The sequence below is a fragment of the Antechinus flavipes genome, chromosome 6, assembly GCF_016432865.1.
Source record: "Antechinus flavipes isolate AdamAnt ecotype Samford, QLD, Australia chromosome 6, AdamAnt_v2, whole genome shotgun sequence".
In the NCBI taxonomy this organism is placed as follows: Eukaryota; Metazoa; Chordata; class Mammalia; order Dasyuromorphia; family Dasyuridae; genus Antechinus; species Antechinus flavipes.
Genome location: NC_067403.1, coordinates 179,157,759 through 179,171,201, shown reverse-complemented (window position 1 = coordinate 179,171,201; position 13,443 = coordinate 179,157,759). Strand labels below are relative to the sequence as shown.

The 13,443-nt window shown below is 33.8% G+C and overlaps 1 protein-coding gene across 1 annotated transcript in view; it reads right to left on the bottom strand.

The window, feature by feature from the left end:
• Positions 1 to 13,443, bottom strand: part of PRDM5 (PR/SET domain 5) — a 145,164-nt gene that overhangs the window by 85,798 nt on the left and 45,923 nt on the right. Inside the window, exon 10 of the mRNA XM_051966730.1 lies at positions 4,630 to 4,723. Coding sequence (XP_051822690.1) covers positions 4,630 to 4,723 — 94 coding nt within the window. The remainder of the gene's footprint in view (positions 1 to 4,629; positions 4,724 to 13,443) is intronic.

Here is a 13,443-nt window from a genome sequence, read left to right as displayed (position 1 = left end):
GATCCTGAAGTGGTCTGCCATTTTCTCACCAGTTCATTTTACAGAAAGCAGAGACTGAGGCAACATTGTTAAATGACTTTCTCAGAGTCACAACTAGTAAGTATCTAAGGCCAAACTGTATTTAAATCTTACTGACTCCAGGCTTGGGCCTCTATCCACTGTACCACTTAGCAGTCCGATGACAATTCATAAGAAACTTAAAAAAACAAACAAAAAAAAAAGGTAAGGGAGGTGCTGTATGCTGGTTTCAGGGAGCCTATGAAGGGAAAGATCTATATCCTCTCTTTGAAAAGTCCAATTAGGTGCCAAAGTAAATGGTTTAGAAAGATGAAGAGAAAATGTCAGCAAGCATACTGAACCAAGAATACAAACCAATTCTAAGGCATACTGGTAGAAAAATATTTGAGATGATGAGATGAACGTACAATGGGAGCAATCTTAGGTCTTTGAGGTCAAGAACCCTAGTTTATTTAGCTTTTATTCACTAATTCCTCATAAACAATGCTTCTGCAACAAAATTCATTTTTGAAATCTCCATTCAATTTGTAAATCTTAGTGAAAAAGTTGGCATTTTTAGACATCAAGAGAATGAGAATTCTGTAAAAATTGCTTTTATATCATTCTATCTATTCTCATAGTCCAAATATCAAAGCCATCTTCAATATCATTTAAATAATGTATATTAAGTAGGAGGACAGATTGGGATTCAAAAAAAAAAGATCTCAAGTGGTTTAGAAAATTGGATCATAGGAATATGAAATATAATAGGGATAAATGTGACTATCCTGAAGTTTAAGCAATTAAGTTTATGTACAACAATGAAATGGGGAGATATGGTTAGAATATAATTCATTGAAAAATGTGTGAGATTGTTAATAGACAAATTCAATATGAATTGGGGCAGTGTAATACAGCTGAAAGATAAATAGCAACTGAATTCAGATCCCATCTCTGACATTTACCATCTATGTGATCTTTGCCAATTCATTTACTTTACTAATCTGGTAAAAGAGTAACTTGGATGAAGTGACCTATAAGATCCTTTCCAGCTCTAGATTTTTTATACTATTATTGGTAGCTAAAAAGTAAATAGACTATATTAAAATTATATCTAGCCCCAGCAACATGAGGATATAAATGTTCTCTGGCCTGATCAAATGTTCCCTGGCACACATGAAGCATTATTTAAAGTTCTAGGTACTATATTAATTACCTAGAGAATATTCATAAGAAGGTACCCACAATAGTGAAGGCTCTCAAGATTGTGTTGAACCAACCTGAACCAAGTGGAGATTAATTGAAGAAGAAAAAAATTAAGGGAGGGATGAAATTAACTGCTTCCAAATATCTGAGGGCTCTCATGTGGAGAAAGTATTAGATCTGATCTGCAGTGCAGAATTAAGAACAAGAAATAGAAAAGAAAAACATATGCATCCCTCCATCCCAAGTCCCCACATCAGAGTAGTGCAAAAGGAGAACTTCCTCTTGTCAACTGCAATATGATGATGGGGGGGAGGGGGAAGGGAGAAGAGGGAGGAGAGGAGTATATGTTTTAGGTGTAGAATGGAGATTATACATAATGTATCCTCTGGGTACAGATTGAACTATATATTGCTTAGTCTTTTTCTAATGCTGATGTTCTGTCATTTCCTCATTTTATAATAATGAAGCTAGTTAGTTATTTGTCTTGGGCTTAGAAGGAAATGAAAATTGTGATAATTCCAGACCTAATTCTGATTAATTCTTCATATTCTACAGCTATAAATATTGCTTGTTTTCTAATTTTATTAATTATCCTAATTAATTTAGTTTCTATTCTAATATAATCTTCTATTATATATTTTTTTAATTATTAAATAATCTTACCTGATATTGGGAAGCAGGGAGTTTCATTAGTGTAAGAAATTCCGAGTACAGAAATTCCCTTTACTGGTACAGATGGTAACTTGTCAGTTACATTTAGTCTTAGAGCTTTTAAAGGAAGTTTCACAGGGAAAAATTCTTTTTAATTAGCTAAACATCTGAAGTATACTTTGAAATAAACTATTTCATTAATATGCTTCTAGTACCTATAATTTCACTCAAATCATATCATCTACACTTATATAAACACAAATATAGATTTTGAACATCTAATTATTCATAGTTACTATTACAAATCAAGTTACATTGTACAAAGAGAATTTTTTTTGGAATTTTGGGCCAAGATTTAGCCATGAGAATCTTACTATTAGAAATATCTTGATCCCTATCCTAAAATTATTAATCTTGCAAAAATTTCTTTAAAAAATAAGATACTATAGAAGTAAGGTGAAATTCTTGTAGTGATACAAAGCCACAATCTCATTTTTTTTATTCTTCTTTTATACAAAATTGGGAATCAATTGCATGGTACATAATATTTTCAGAGTTAAGATCTTCAAAAATATGCAGCACCCTTTTCCTCAATCAAAAGAAGCTCAGCATAGTTTATCACCATCATCATCAATATTATGTAGCATTTATAGAAGTCTTAACTTGATTCATTTTTTATTAAACTTAAATATTCATTCATAAAGGAACTTCTCCAAAATGCATTTTTCCTTTAAATATACTATCCAAATATGTGTTATTTTGTCTTAAAAACAAAACCTTTCAAAATTTCAACTTCTGTAGAATAAGATGTGAATGAGTCTAGAAATACACACGTAATTTCATATAATATGTAACATATCCAGGTAAAATAGAGAATACACAAGCATCCAAACTATGATTATCCAAGAAAAGATGGAGTTAGGAAGAGCTTAGATTTTCTTTCTTCCAATAAAATAAAAATATGATCTCTCAGAAATAGAGACTACTTTTATAAAACCCCAGTATAATATTTTTTCCTTAAACCTTCAAGTTCACAAAATTGATGTCATTAAAAAATTGTAGCTACTGAGAGTAAAAAAAAAGAAAAGAAAAGAAAAAGAAAAGGGAAACCCTGAACTTAAAATTTGTTAAAACAGATCTCTAATAGACTTTTATGGAATCCCACTTTTTTCTATTTATCAGAAACTCCATTGCTCTCCACTTTGGAAGGACTTGAACTCCTGAAAAAAATATTCCAGTATTTCATGGAATAGGAGAGACTGTCTTGACTAAAGAAGTAAATAGCATACAATATTATCAAGGATCAATGTAAAATCTTATATTTAGATTTAAACAATGAAATTGCACAATTAAAAGATGTGGCCAGAAAATATTTCTATATATATATATATATGGATCTAAATGGATTGTAAGCCCCAACATAAATCAACATGGCAACATCATCATCATGATCATTGTCATCATCATTATCATCATCATCATAATGTGACCTTAGGCTACATAAATAAAAGCATAATATTTGGGATGAAAGAATTGATCATCAGATGATACATTGTGCCTTGCACATAGTATTTGGGTTTAGCACTATAATTTAGGAAGGACACTGAATGATAAAAATAATTACAGGGAAGAAAACATGTATGGTGAGAGGAGCTGCTATACAATGATCAGTTGAAAGAATAACCTCTAGCATGGAAAGGAAAGAATGAATTGTCTTTGAGGAGTTGCCATGTGGAAGAAGGAGAAGAATTGTTATATCTGTCCTCAGAGGATAGAATTAGGAACAATAAGAGAAAATGTCAGAGAGTAAGACTCCTGTTCAATTCAAAGAAATACTTGCTCCCAGTTAAAGTCATCCAAAAAGGAACAGTGCTATATGAGAGAAAATAAGCTCCTTATTGCTAATCTTCAAGAATTGGCTAGATAACCAATTTCTTTTTACATTCTAAAGATTCCATGCTTCTAAGAAACTGAATTTTTGTAATGTATTTTGAAAGGATTGAATGCATGTCCCTTCAAAATAAGTAAGAGACCTGAGGGAATATAGTCTAAAGGAAAGACAGTGTTTTGGAAGGCAGGAGCCTTAGGCTCTTAGCTTAATTCTGTTATCTGATCATGTGAAATTGGATGCACAATTCACCTGAGCATTTGTTTCATCCCAGGGAAAAATGTGGGGTAGAAATTAAATATCATGCAGTTATTTAATCTTTTCTGATCATTAGGACATTTCCCTCCATAGTCCTTCCTGTCATGGGAAACTACTATGTTTGAGATCCATTTTAGTAAATTCCATTTAGTAAATAAACTCCCCTAAGCCCAAGACCCCAGTATAGTGGAAAATTTAAAGGGGATTTTGGAATAAAACTTGGGAACAAACCAAGTTGGTTTGGAAATCAGAAGGTAGAAATGAAATTCTCAAATTTTACCCTGAATTTCCCTGTTAGAAATTTAGAAGCACAGATTACTTTAGAGAATATGTACTTTAACCATCTCACAGAGCAGGAAAGGAAACTGAGGCTAAGGTCACGATAATATGAAAAGAAAGCAAGAATTTAAGTGGAGGTCTCAAATTTTATATTCAACATTCCCTCTTATATAAAGATACAGCTTTCATAGGATTTAAACCAGTCAACAATTCCCTACATATAGAAAGATTTTTCAAGAGGCCTTTCCTATCACAGATGTTGTTTGAGTAACTTGGCACGAACTCAAGGAACCTGGAAACCCTTTCTTTGCCCTTTTGCCCTCTAACCAAATGCCTGAATTGGCACTTACTGTTATGTATTAGCAGGTGTCTCTGCAAAGAGAAGGGGGTCCGGAACAAAGCTTTGCATTCCTCACACTGGAAGGGCCTCTCCTCAGAGTGGGTCTGCAGATGAAAGAGTGTGTCAGGTGGGAGGACCAGGAACATCAATTAGCCATTTCAGAAATAGGGAGCTACTTGGGTTTTGTAGTAGAAGAGTTAAAGGGAGGGAATTTTGTAAAGGCCAAAGACGTTGCAATGTCTCTGTGGTGATAATGACTGGTCATTCCTTGTATATGAAGTGTTTACCAGTCCTTTGAGTAAGAGGGTCAGATAAACCTTATCAGAGAAGTTGTTATAAACACGCCATATCCAACCTTCAGCCTTTGGAGTAGGCTATCCCCCATACTTGGAATGCACTCCCTGCTCATTCCTATCTCTTGGTATCCCAAACTTGCTTCAGTGCTCAGTTGGGGTGCCTTCTCCTACATAAAACCATTTCTGCTATTTTTCTACTCCTTAATCCCCATTAATGCACTCCTCTTTAATAATCTACTTGTACATACATTGCATTTATTTTGCACTTATCTTATCCTTTGATGAGAATATAAGGTATGTGAGCATCAAAAAAATGTTTGAAAGTTTAAAATATGCTCATACATGTTTATGCATACTAATGAAATTTGTGAAAAGTTATAATTTTGCCTTAAACTAGTGATACAAAAAATAAGGATAATTGCTTGGAAAGTAAACCATTTTATTACTGAAAACTTCAAATGTTATTAGTATGCTTAAGGAATGAACTTATCTTAAAATTTAGTGAGATAAAGATTATACTACATAATCTTCATATGTCTGTTTTAAAAGTAAAAGGAACTAAGCAAATTATTTAGGGTTAAAAAAAATCTATTTCATAATTCAGAGCTCTTCAATCAGTCAAATATTTTCCCATTGTTTGCTCTGTGCTAAGTTCTGGAAATAAGATACTTATGGTGACTTTTTGCAGAGCTTATAGTCTACTGGGGATAATGGGGGTGGGCACAATAATGTACATTTAAATGATATACAAAGTAGATAGGAGGGAATATGAGAGTAAGGGAAGGAGGGAAGATTTCCATTAATGTAAAGACATGGAAACTAGATGGAGTGTTTTGAGTACAGAAAGCAAGTCAGTAGGATTGGCCATACAATGCAGTAGAGAACAGTCAACTGCAATAAGTTTTAAATATGAACACAGGAATTTTATCTGATCCTAGAAGCAATAAGGAATGACAGGATTTTAATGAGTGATATGGTTGAAGCAGCAGCTTAAGAAAACCATTTAAGCTAATGCTCATTCTTATCATATAGTGTGAAAATTCTAGATTTCTTTTCTCTTTGCAAGCTACATATAGAAAGTTATTTTATTGCTCTCATATCACTGTAAAGGAAAGAGATATCCCTTTGAAGTACAGACTTCATAGGTCATCAATGAATGAAGTAAGAAGACAGTGCTCAGTCTTTAAAGTAGCATGAAAGGAATTGGTTCATATATTGACCATACCATCCTTTTAATCTGATAAACAGCTAAAACCAAGTGATAAATCCATGGCCAAGTGATTGCGCTTTCTCTTTGCAAAGATCACTACCAAATGCTGTACTGGTTGGATCACTATTACCTATCCACTAATAGTTACTTTAGAGAAGCCAACAATGGACTAACTAATCAAATCAATAAGCATTTAAGTGCTTGGTATTGTACCAGTTGGTATTGTACCAGATTTAAAGACAGACAAAAGTAATCCCTGCTTGTAAGGAGCTCACAGTGGGAGCTCATAGGGGAGACAACATGCAAATAACTATGCAAAGAAGATCTATGCAGGATAAATTGAAGATAATCTCAGGACAATGGTACAAAGACCAAACACAAAGACATGGAATAGCCCTCCTTATCTTTAGAAGACCACCCTACAAGATTGGACTGAAGTGTAGGGGAGTTATAGGGAGAGCTGAGGCACTTCTCTAAAGGTAGCACAATGACCACAATACTGGGTTTGCAGTCAGGAAGATCTGAATTCAAGTTCTCCCTTAAGACACTTGCTTTGTGATTTGGAGCAAGTTATTTAATTATTGTTGCCTCGTTTTCCTCATCTATAAAATGGGAATAATAATAGCACTCACTTCACAGGGTTGTTATGAAAATTAGTGATTACATAAAGTGGTGTGCAAACTTTAAAGTAGTGTATGAAAGTTAGCTATAATTATCACAATTGCTAGAGCTTATATACTTCTTCCTATAGAATGTTGTACCTTTTTCCTGGAACAAAATTCAAAATTCCTTGTTGATTTTCCAAATTATATGATATTTTCCCTACAAAACTTAGTCTATTTCAATTTCCATAGAAATTTCTAATGACATCAACATGTTGAAGAAGAACACATTATGTAGGTCCATGAAAAAACAGATTATGCCATCTTCTACAACATTGCTCCTAATCTAAGGAAATTATCTGCCTCCAAAAAAAGTACTTTTAAAATTCTGTGTGTGTGTGTGTGTGCACGCGCGTGCACACACAGATCTAGAACTAAAAGAAATTTCAGATGTGATCCAGTCCAACAGCTTCTTTTTCAAGAAAAGGAAACTGCATTCCTGAGAAGGTGACTCATGGTGTGGTCACACAATTGGTAAATAGAAAAGTCAGGATTCCAACCCAGGTCTCCTGATTCCAAGTTCAGGCTTTTTTCATTCCACCACACTGCCTCCCTTGTTTGTATAGATTTTGTAGAGATTTATACGTGCACAAATTGTTTCTTCCTAATAGTTTGAAAGCTCCTTGAAGGCAAGAATAACTTTGGTTTTGTCCAGCATCTTGATATGAGTGACACATAACAGATCTTTTAAAAAACTAATTTGAAATATAAATGAAAAGAATACCAACAATCACAAAAACTCAAACAAAACAAAAATGCTGCACACTAATTATAATGACCAAATTTGGAGAGAAAACTCATTCAGAAAATGCACCTTCTTCAAAGAAATAGGAGACAATGGGTGCAAGCCTATTCTGTCAGACTTAATTGATCCATTGATGAGTTTGGTTTGAAATGCTTTGCTCTCTGTCACTGTGTGTTTTAATCTTTTTCTTATTCTTTGTTACAGGGGAAGGAGAAGGGGAAGATAACTTTGGAAAATAATTTTATGTCAAAATAAAATCTAACAAGAAATTTCCAAAACACGATTCATTTTGGGAATGAATGAATAAGTGATTCTCTTTAAATTCCATGACAGAATCTGTATCTCAATTGATTACAACCAGAGTGGATGCCAAAAAAATCTGTGAAAACATGAAGTCATTTTTGTAGCAACTTAGAGATAGGCTTTCAATCTTTCTTCACCAGGACTTCTGATGTTATTTCTCTATGGGAATTGCTGAATTGGTAAGTTCCTCATCACAGTCATCAAATATTAACCTTATGGCAGGAGTAAAACTTTCATCAGGCCATTTCAAGCTGGGCAGTAAATGTGTCCATCAGTAATATGAGCTTTGTCACATAACCCTGTATTTTACTGGAAATTCCACTTATTCAGGAGGTCATATTTGGGACATGAAGATCAGTATGAATATCCCTGGAAAAATCCAGAAACCAAGGAAATTTAGGAGAAAGAACCAGGAGGAAAGGTTTTTGCTAGAACCATTCTTTATTTTTATTTATTTATTTGTTGCTATAAAAAGTTTGGTTCTCCACAAGCATAACACAAAATGTCCTAAGAATATGACTCTCCCTTAGGGACAGGATATACAATCAAAGTTACATAAAAGCCCTGTCTTCTTGCTTTCAAGATCAGTAGATTAAATTTTTACTGCCAGCTTTCAAAAAAAGGAGTTTAAGTAGTTCCTTAAAAGCAGCCACTTTTCTACAAGAGAATATAGAATCTGGGAACAGAATGGAGAAATCAGTTCCCTAGTGGACGATCAAACCCACTCTGAGACTCTCAGCATAATAGAAGTGGGCACCCATGTTCTCAGCAAGAACCAATGGATTCAATAAAATGTAACAAAAATCTCTACTAAAGCTATGCCATCATTTTTAGTTAGAACAATACTCTGATCCAAGATGACTTGGTCTATAACATAGAAAGGCTAAGCACTATGCTGTGCACTGGAGGTTATTCTTATGAAATTTAGGTTGAAACCAGATATCAACTTAGACCTCCTAATGTATATTTTTTAAATGGTAGGGTGCACAACTTGTTAACCATTTGATGGGATAAGCCAACTAGACCAAGACCTGAAGCCTTAGCCTGGTATCACTTCCCTATTAAGCTTTGTAAACAATGCTTATATGTGATGTTCAGGCCTAAATTGGGAAACGGTTAGAGACAACCCAACCCTGCTCACTTGAACTGATTATTAACTTTTTATTTATACTTCAGAAATTGCCATGTGTTACAAATCAAAGTTTGATCTACTGCTTTATTATTATTATTATTATCTTAATTAGGTAATGGGAAAAATGTCAATAATGTGGGTTAAACTTTTTAAATGTACATATATGTATATATAACTTATAGTACATGTGCATATATAATATAAATGTTATGTGTTGCATTATGTTATACACATACACATATATTTATGTGTTAAATATGAATCTACAAAATACATATTATACATATGTAAAAGTTGATTGTTAAAATTTTATCAGCATATTCCTGGACCTATGGGTTCACATGCTCTAGGATAAGAAAAACATAATGTATATTTACATAGTACTTTATAATTATAAATTACATAAGACTTCTGTTTTTTGAATCATATTACAACCTGATGAAATAAGCTATTTTGTTTTTCATCATCATCATCATTATTTCTGCTGATGTTATATTATCCAGTGTAGAATAGATGATAGAAAGGTGGTCTCAGGAATGGTTCAGTTCTGACTTTGACATGACTGAATTGTATTGATCCTAGGCAAGCTCTCGGCATTCTAGATATTAAAAAAAATTTAATTTTAGAGAAGATACTGAACTGCCTTGGCAGAAGTTCTTCAAGTGGGAGTTTCCTAAATGGTTGAAATTACAGGCAAAGTCCCTATCGCTATCCTTGTCCATTTTGCAAGTGAAGAAACTGAGACTTGGAGAGGTTAAATCCAGAATCATACAGCTAGAAGGTGATGGAAGCAGGGACTACAAGGCGAGTGTGATTCCAAACTTAGCTTTCTTTTCACTATTCCATGACATTCTCTTCCCAAGAGACCATACTGCCTATTTCCTTGAACCATATAACTTTAGTTATGCATTTAATAACTCTACATAAAGACATCTGTCTTGATCTATCCAATTATTATTACAAACAGGCATTACTTAATAAATCTGATATCTACATTTTGTGTAAAACTTCTCTTTATCTTCTATGGGATTTATGTTATGTGATATCTCTCAATGGGATTTAAACATCTAGAGAGCAGAGCATTTCATTGTTGTCTTTATATGCCCAATATCTAGAATATCTAGAACAGTGCCTGCCTTGGGATAGGTGCTTAATTCACACTTTTGAGTTGAAGTCAATACAAGACACCCAATTCTATGGGGCCTAGAATTCTTGAGACCAAAAACAAACAAGCAAACAAACAAATTTTAAAAACATGCTTGGTTTTTTTTTTTTTTAATTTCCTAGATCTCAGTGCCTACTAGGAAAGCTAGTCCTAACTTTCCTACCTAAAGTAAAAAGTTCTCTAAATATTTTTTAAAATGGTGTCATCTTTATTAGCAGTACCCAGTCAGTCTAGAAAACCCTCACTTGGGAAGTTTCAGAAACCATAATTTCCAGAGTCAAAGGGTTGATGAAGGAAGAAGACAGCTCTTAAAAACAAAAGACAAGGAGCAGCTAGGTGGCACAGTGGATAGAGCACCAGTCCTAAAGTCAAGAGGACTTGAGTTCAAATTTGGCCTCGGACACTTAATACTTGCTAGCTGGGCAAGTCACTGTCTCAACAACAAAAAGACAATGCTAAAGGCATTCTCCTGGCCTTCTAAGTGGTAAGAAATGGCTCATTTGAGGAATCCAAATCATTCAGTCAGTTCCAACAAAGACTCAAATTCAGTTCATTTCAATGAACATTGAACAACTGCTACGATGTACCAGGCATTGTACTGGGCCTGTAGATGCTGGTTTTGAGTCACTAAGTTTCTACAAGTTGAAACATGGGGGAGACCTGGCCTCCTCATTTAACATGATGAGTTCAGAGGTAGTAGGTAGTTTCTGTTTTTGGGATTCCCAGATTGAAAAGCAAATAAATACAAGGTCAAAACTGATGAGAAAACATGAAGTCCATGAACTCAGGTCATTCTTTAAACAACAGAGGCTGACCCCAGAATGGGAAATAGCTCTCTAGGCAGTTGGAAAACTGAATGATCTCATTTTTACAGATGATCAGGTTCCAAATATTTAACTAATGTTGGCTTAGTCCAAAAAAAAAAAAAAAAAGCCTTTTCCTTCCTCTACCCAAACGCTGAAATGTCACCACCATTATAGATGAAATATTCTCAACTAAGTCTTTGTAGAAATGTAGCCAATCTTTTTCTCACAATGATACAAATGTTTGTTTAAAGCCAAACAGTCCAATGTTTAGAGAACCTATTGCTAATTTTAAATATAAAACAGATTCATATTATATGGCCTGAAAGGCAATGGTTCCATACTGTACTGATTTTTTGCATTTGAAAATATCTAACTTAAGTGTATTTTTTTTCATAAAATATTTTCCACATTTACCACATGGATTTATTGCTCACCTTATCAAAATCCAATGAGAAAAATACTGAAAAAATTAATTGATCAGTTTTCATTGGTTCATCATTTCCTAATACTTTTATACTTCATATTCAAAATTATTATAGCAAATTGAAACAATTACTTCAAAAAACAAAACATAATTATTTATAAATCATAATTAACAAGTTAATATTAAGAAGTAATCCAAACTTATAACACAGCATAACTCATAACATAACTGCCTCTAAGTGACCATATTTTCCCTCACTAAATTTATATTGATAAAATTATGCCTAAGGACAAAAATAACTCATGGTACATTGTAGAACACAGATAATGAATGCATGAAAGAGACGAAAGAATACCAACTCTGGAGTTGGTCTGAGTTCAAATTGTAGTTGGACACCTATGTGACTCTAGGCAATTCACTTCCATTTTCTGGGTCTCAGTTTACTCATCCATAAAATGAAACACTTATGATAAAAGCCCTTGAGATTTTCTCTAGCTCAAAATTTATGGGCTTTAGAAGATAGCTCATGTCTCTTCAGAATTTACCTCTATGCCACACAAGTCATTCTCAAAAAGGTCCAAATGCCAGAATTTCATTTATTTATTTGATATCATTCATGAATAAACTGTGTGCTTTAAGAATTGTTCTCAGGAAATGAAACTTCTACAAGCGCTAAAATGTGTTTTATTTAATCAATTTTTATTCAATTCAATCAGCACTTATTAACTCCTAGCATGTATCAGGGATTATGCTAAGCACTGAAAGAAAGACCATGCTTTGGGACTCACAGTTATGAAAACTGAATCTATCCTGAACTGGAAGGATATGGCTCAACCTTGTTGCTGTAGGTAAAACTAGCTATAGATTTATCAAATGACCCCTAACCATTGTATTTTTTAAGATTCCTTTCATAATTTAATTTTTTTTCCTGTTTTCTCTAATGTCCTCAGGATTCCCAGAACTATTTTCTGCTGCTATCACAGCATATTTGTTTTTAGTACTTCTGATTTATGACTTTTCATGTCTTGGAGCCTTCTAAATCAGACCATTTGGCTAAAAATTCTAGGAAGCTCTGTCCATGAAGAGTCTCTAGGTGAATTATTCAAGTATACTTGAGAAACTATGGTGGTTTGGGATGAATCAGTTCTGGATAGTTGTTGTTGCTCATCCCTTATTTATGAAGAGGACCAATGACATCATGGATGATATCTTGAATTACACATGAATTGAACTTAAGAGAGTCATAGTTGTGCAAAATCACAGCCCCACACTCTTTTCCAGAATCATCAGTGTCTAATGATAAGAAAAAAATCAAGACAAATGATAATAGTCCAGGATGTAGTAGCTGACCTCAAAGTGTGATCAAGCTCCAAATGCTCCACAATACCTGCTTTAACTACCTTCATGACCACTGAAACAAATTATTCTCATTGACTTATTCCCCAGGGCAAAGTATTCATATGCTTGGGGTAGACAACTCCCTAACTTACTGATGGGTTTGAGGTCTGGTGGTTATCCTTGATTTGGTCTAGCCCATTTGCCAAGACAATTCTATTGGCATGTGGTCACTAGCATATGCTCCAGATACTTAGAGCCACAAGTGAGAGCTGAGTGACTTGTGAATATCCTAAAGCTTAACAGCCCTGAACCCGAGTGATAGTGCTCCCTGAACATTCCATGCCCACCAAAGAGAGAAAATGATTTGAATAAAGTCAGAAAAATAAAAAAGTTCTTAAGGCAAATTTTGAACTCAGATTATCTGATTTAAAAACCATCACTCTTTCAAGGTAGTAGAAATTGGGGAGTAAGTTATACCAGCTACGTGAGACATTAACAGTGGTATATGGCTTACTTAGTTTAACAACCAGTTCTCTGAAAATAATTTAAAAGTATATATGAGCCATGTTTAACTTTATGCTGTTTAATATGTTCTCTAACATTTAAATCTAAACAATCTGCAAAATAACAAATCAAGGCCTGATTTATAGCATTTGTGGATGTCTGAAGTATAAATGTTCACAATGAAATTTTCACAAATAGATCTCATAAGCCTGTAAGAATTGGCCTTAGCACAATCCTGG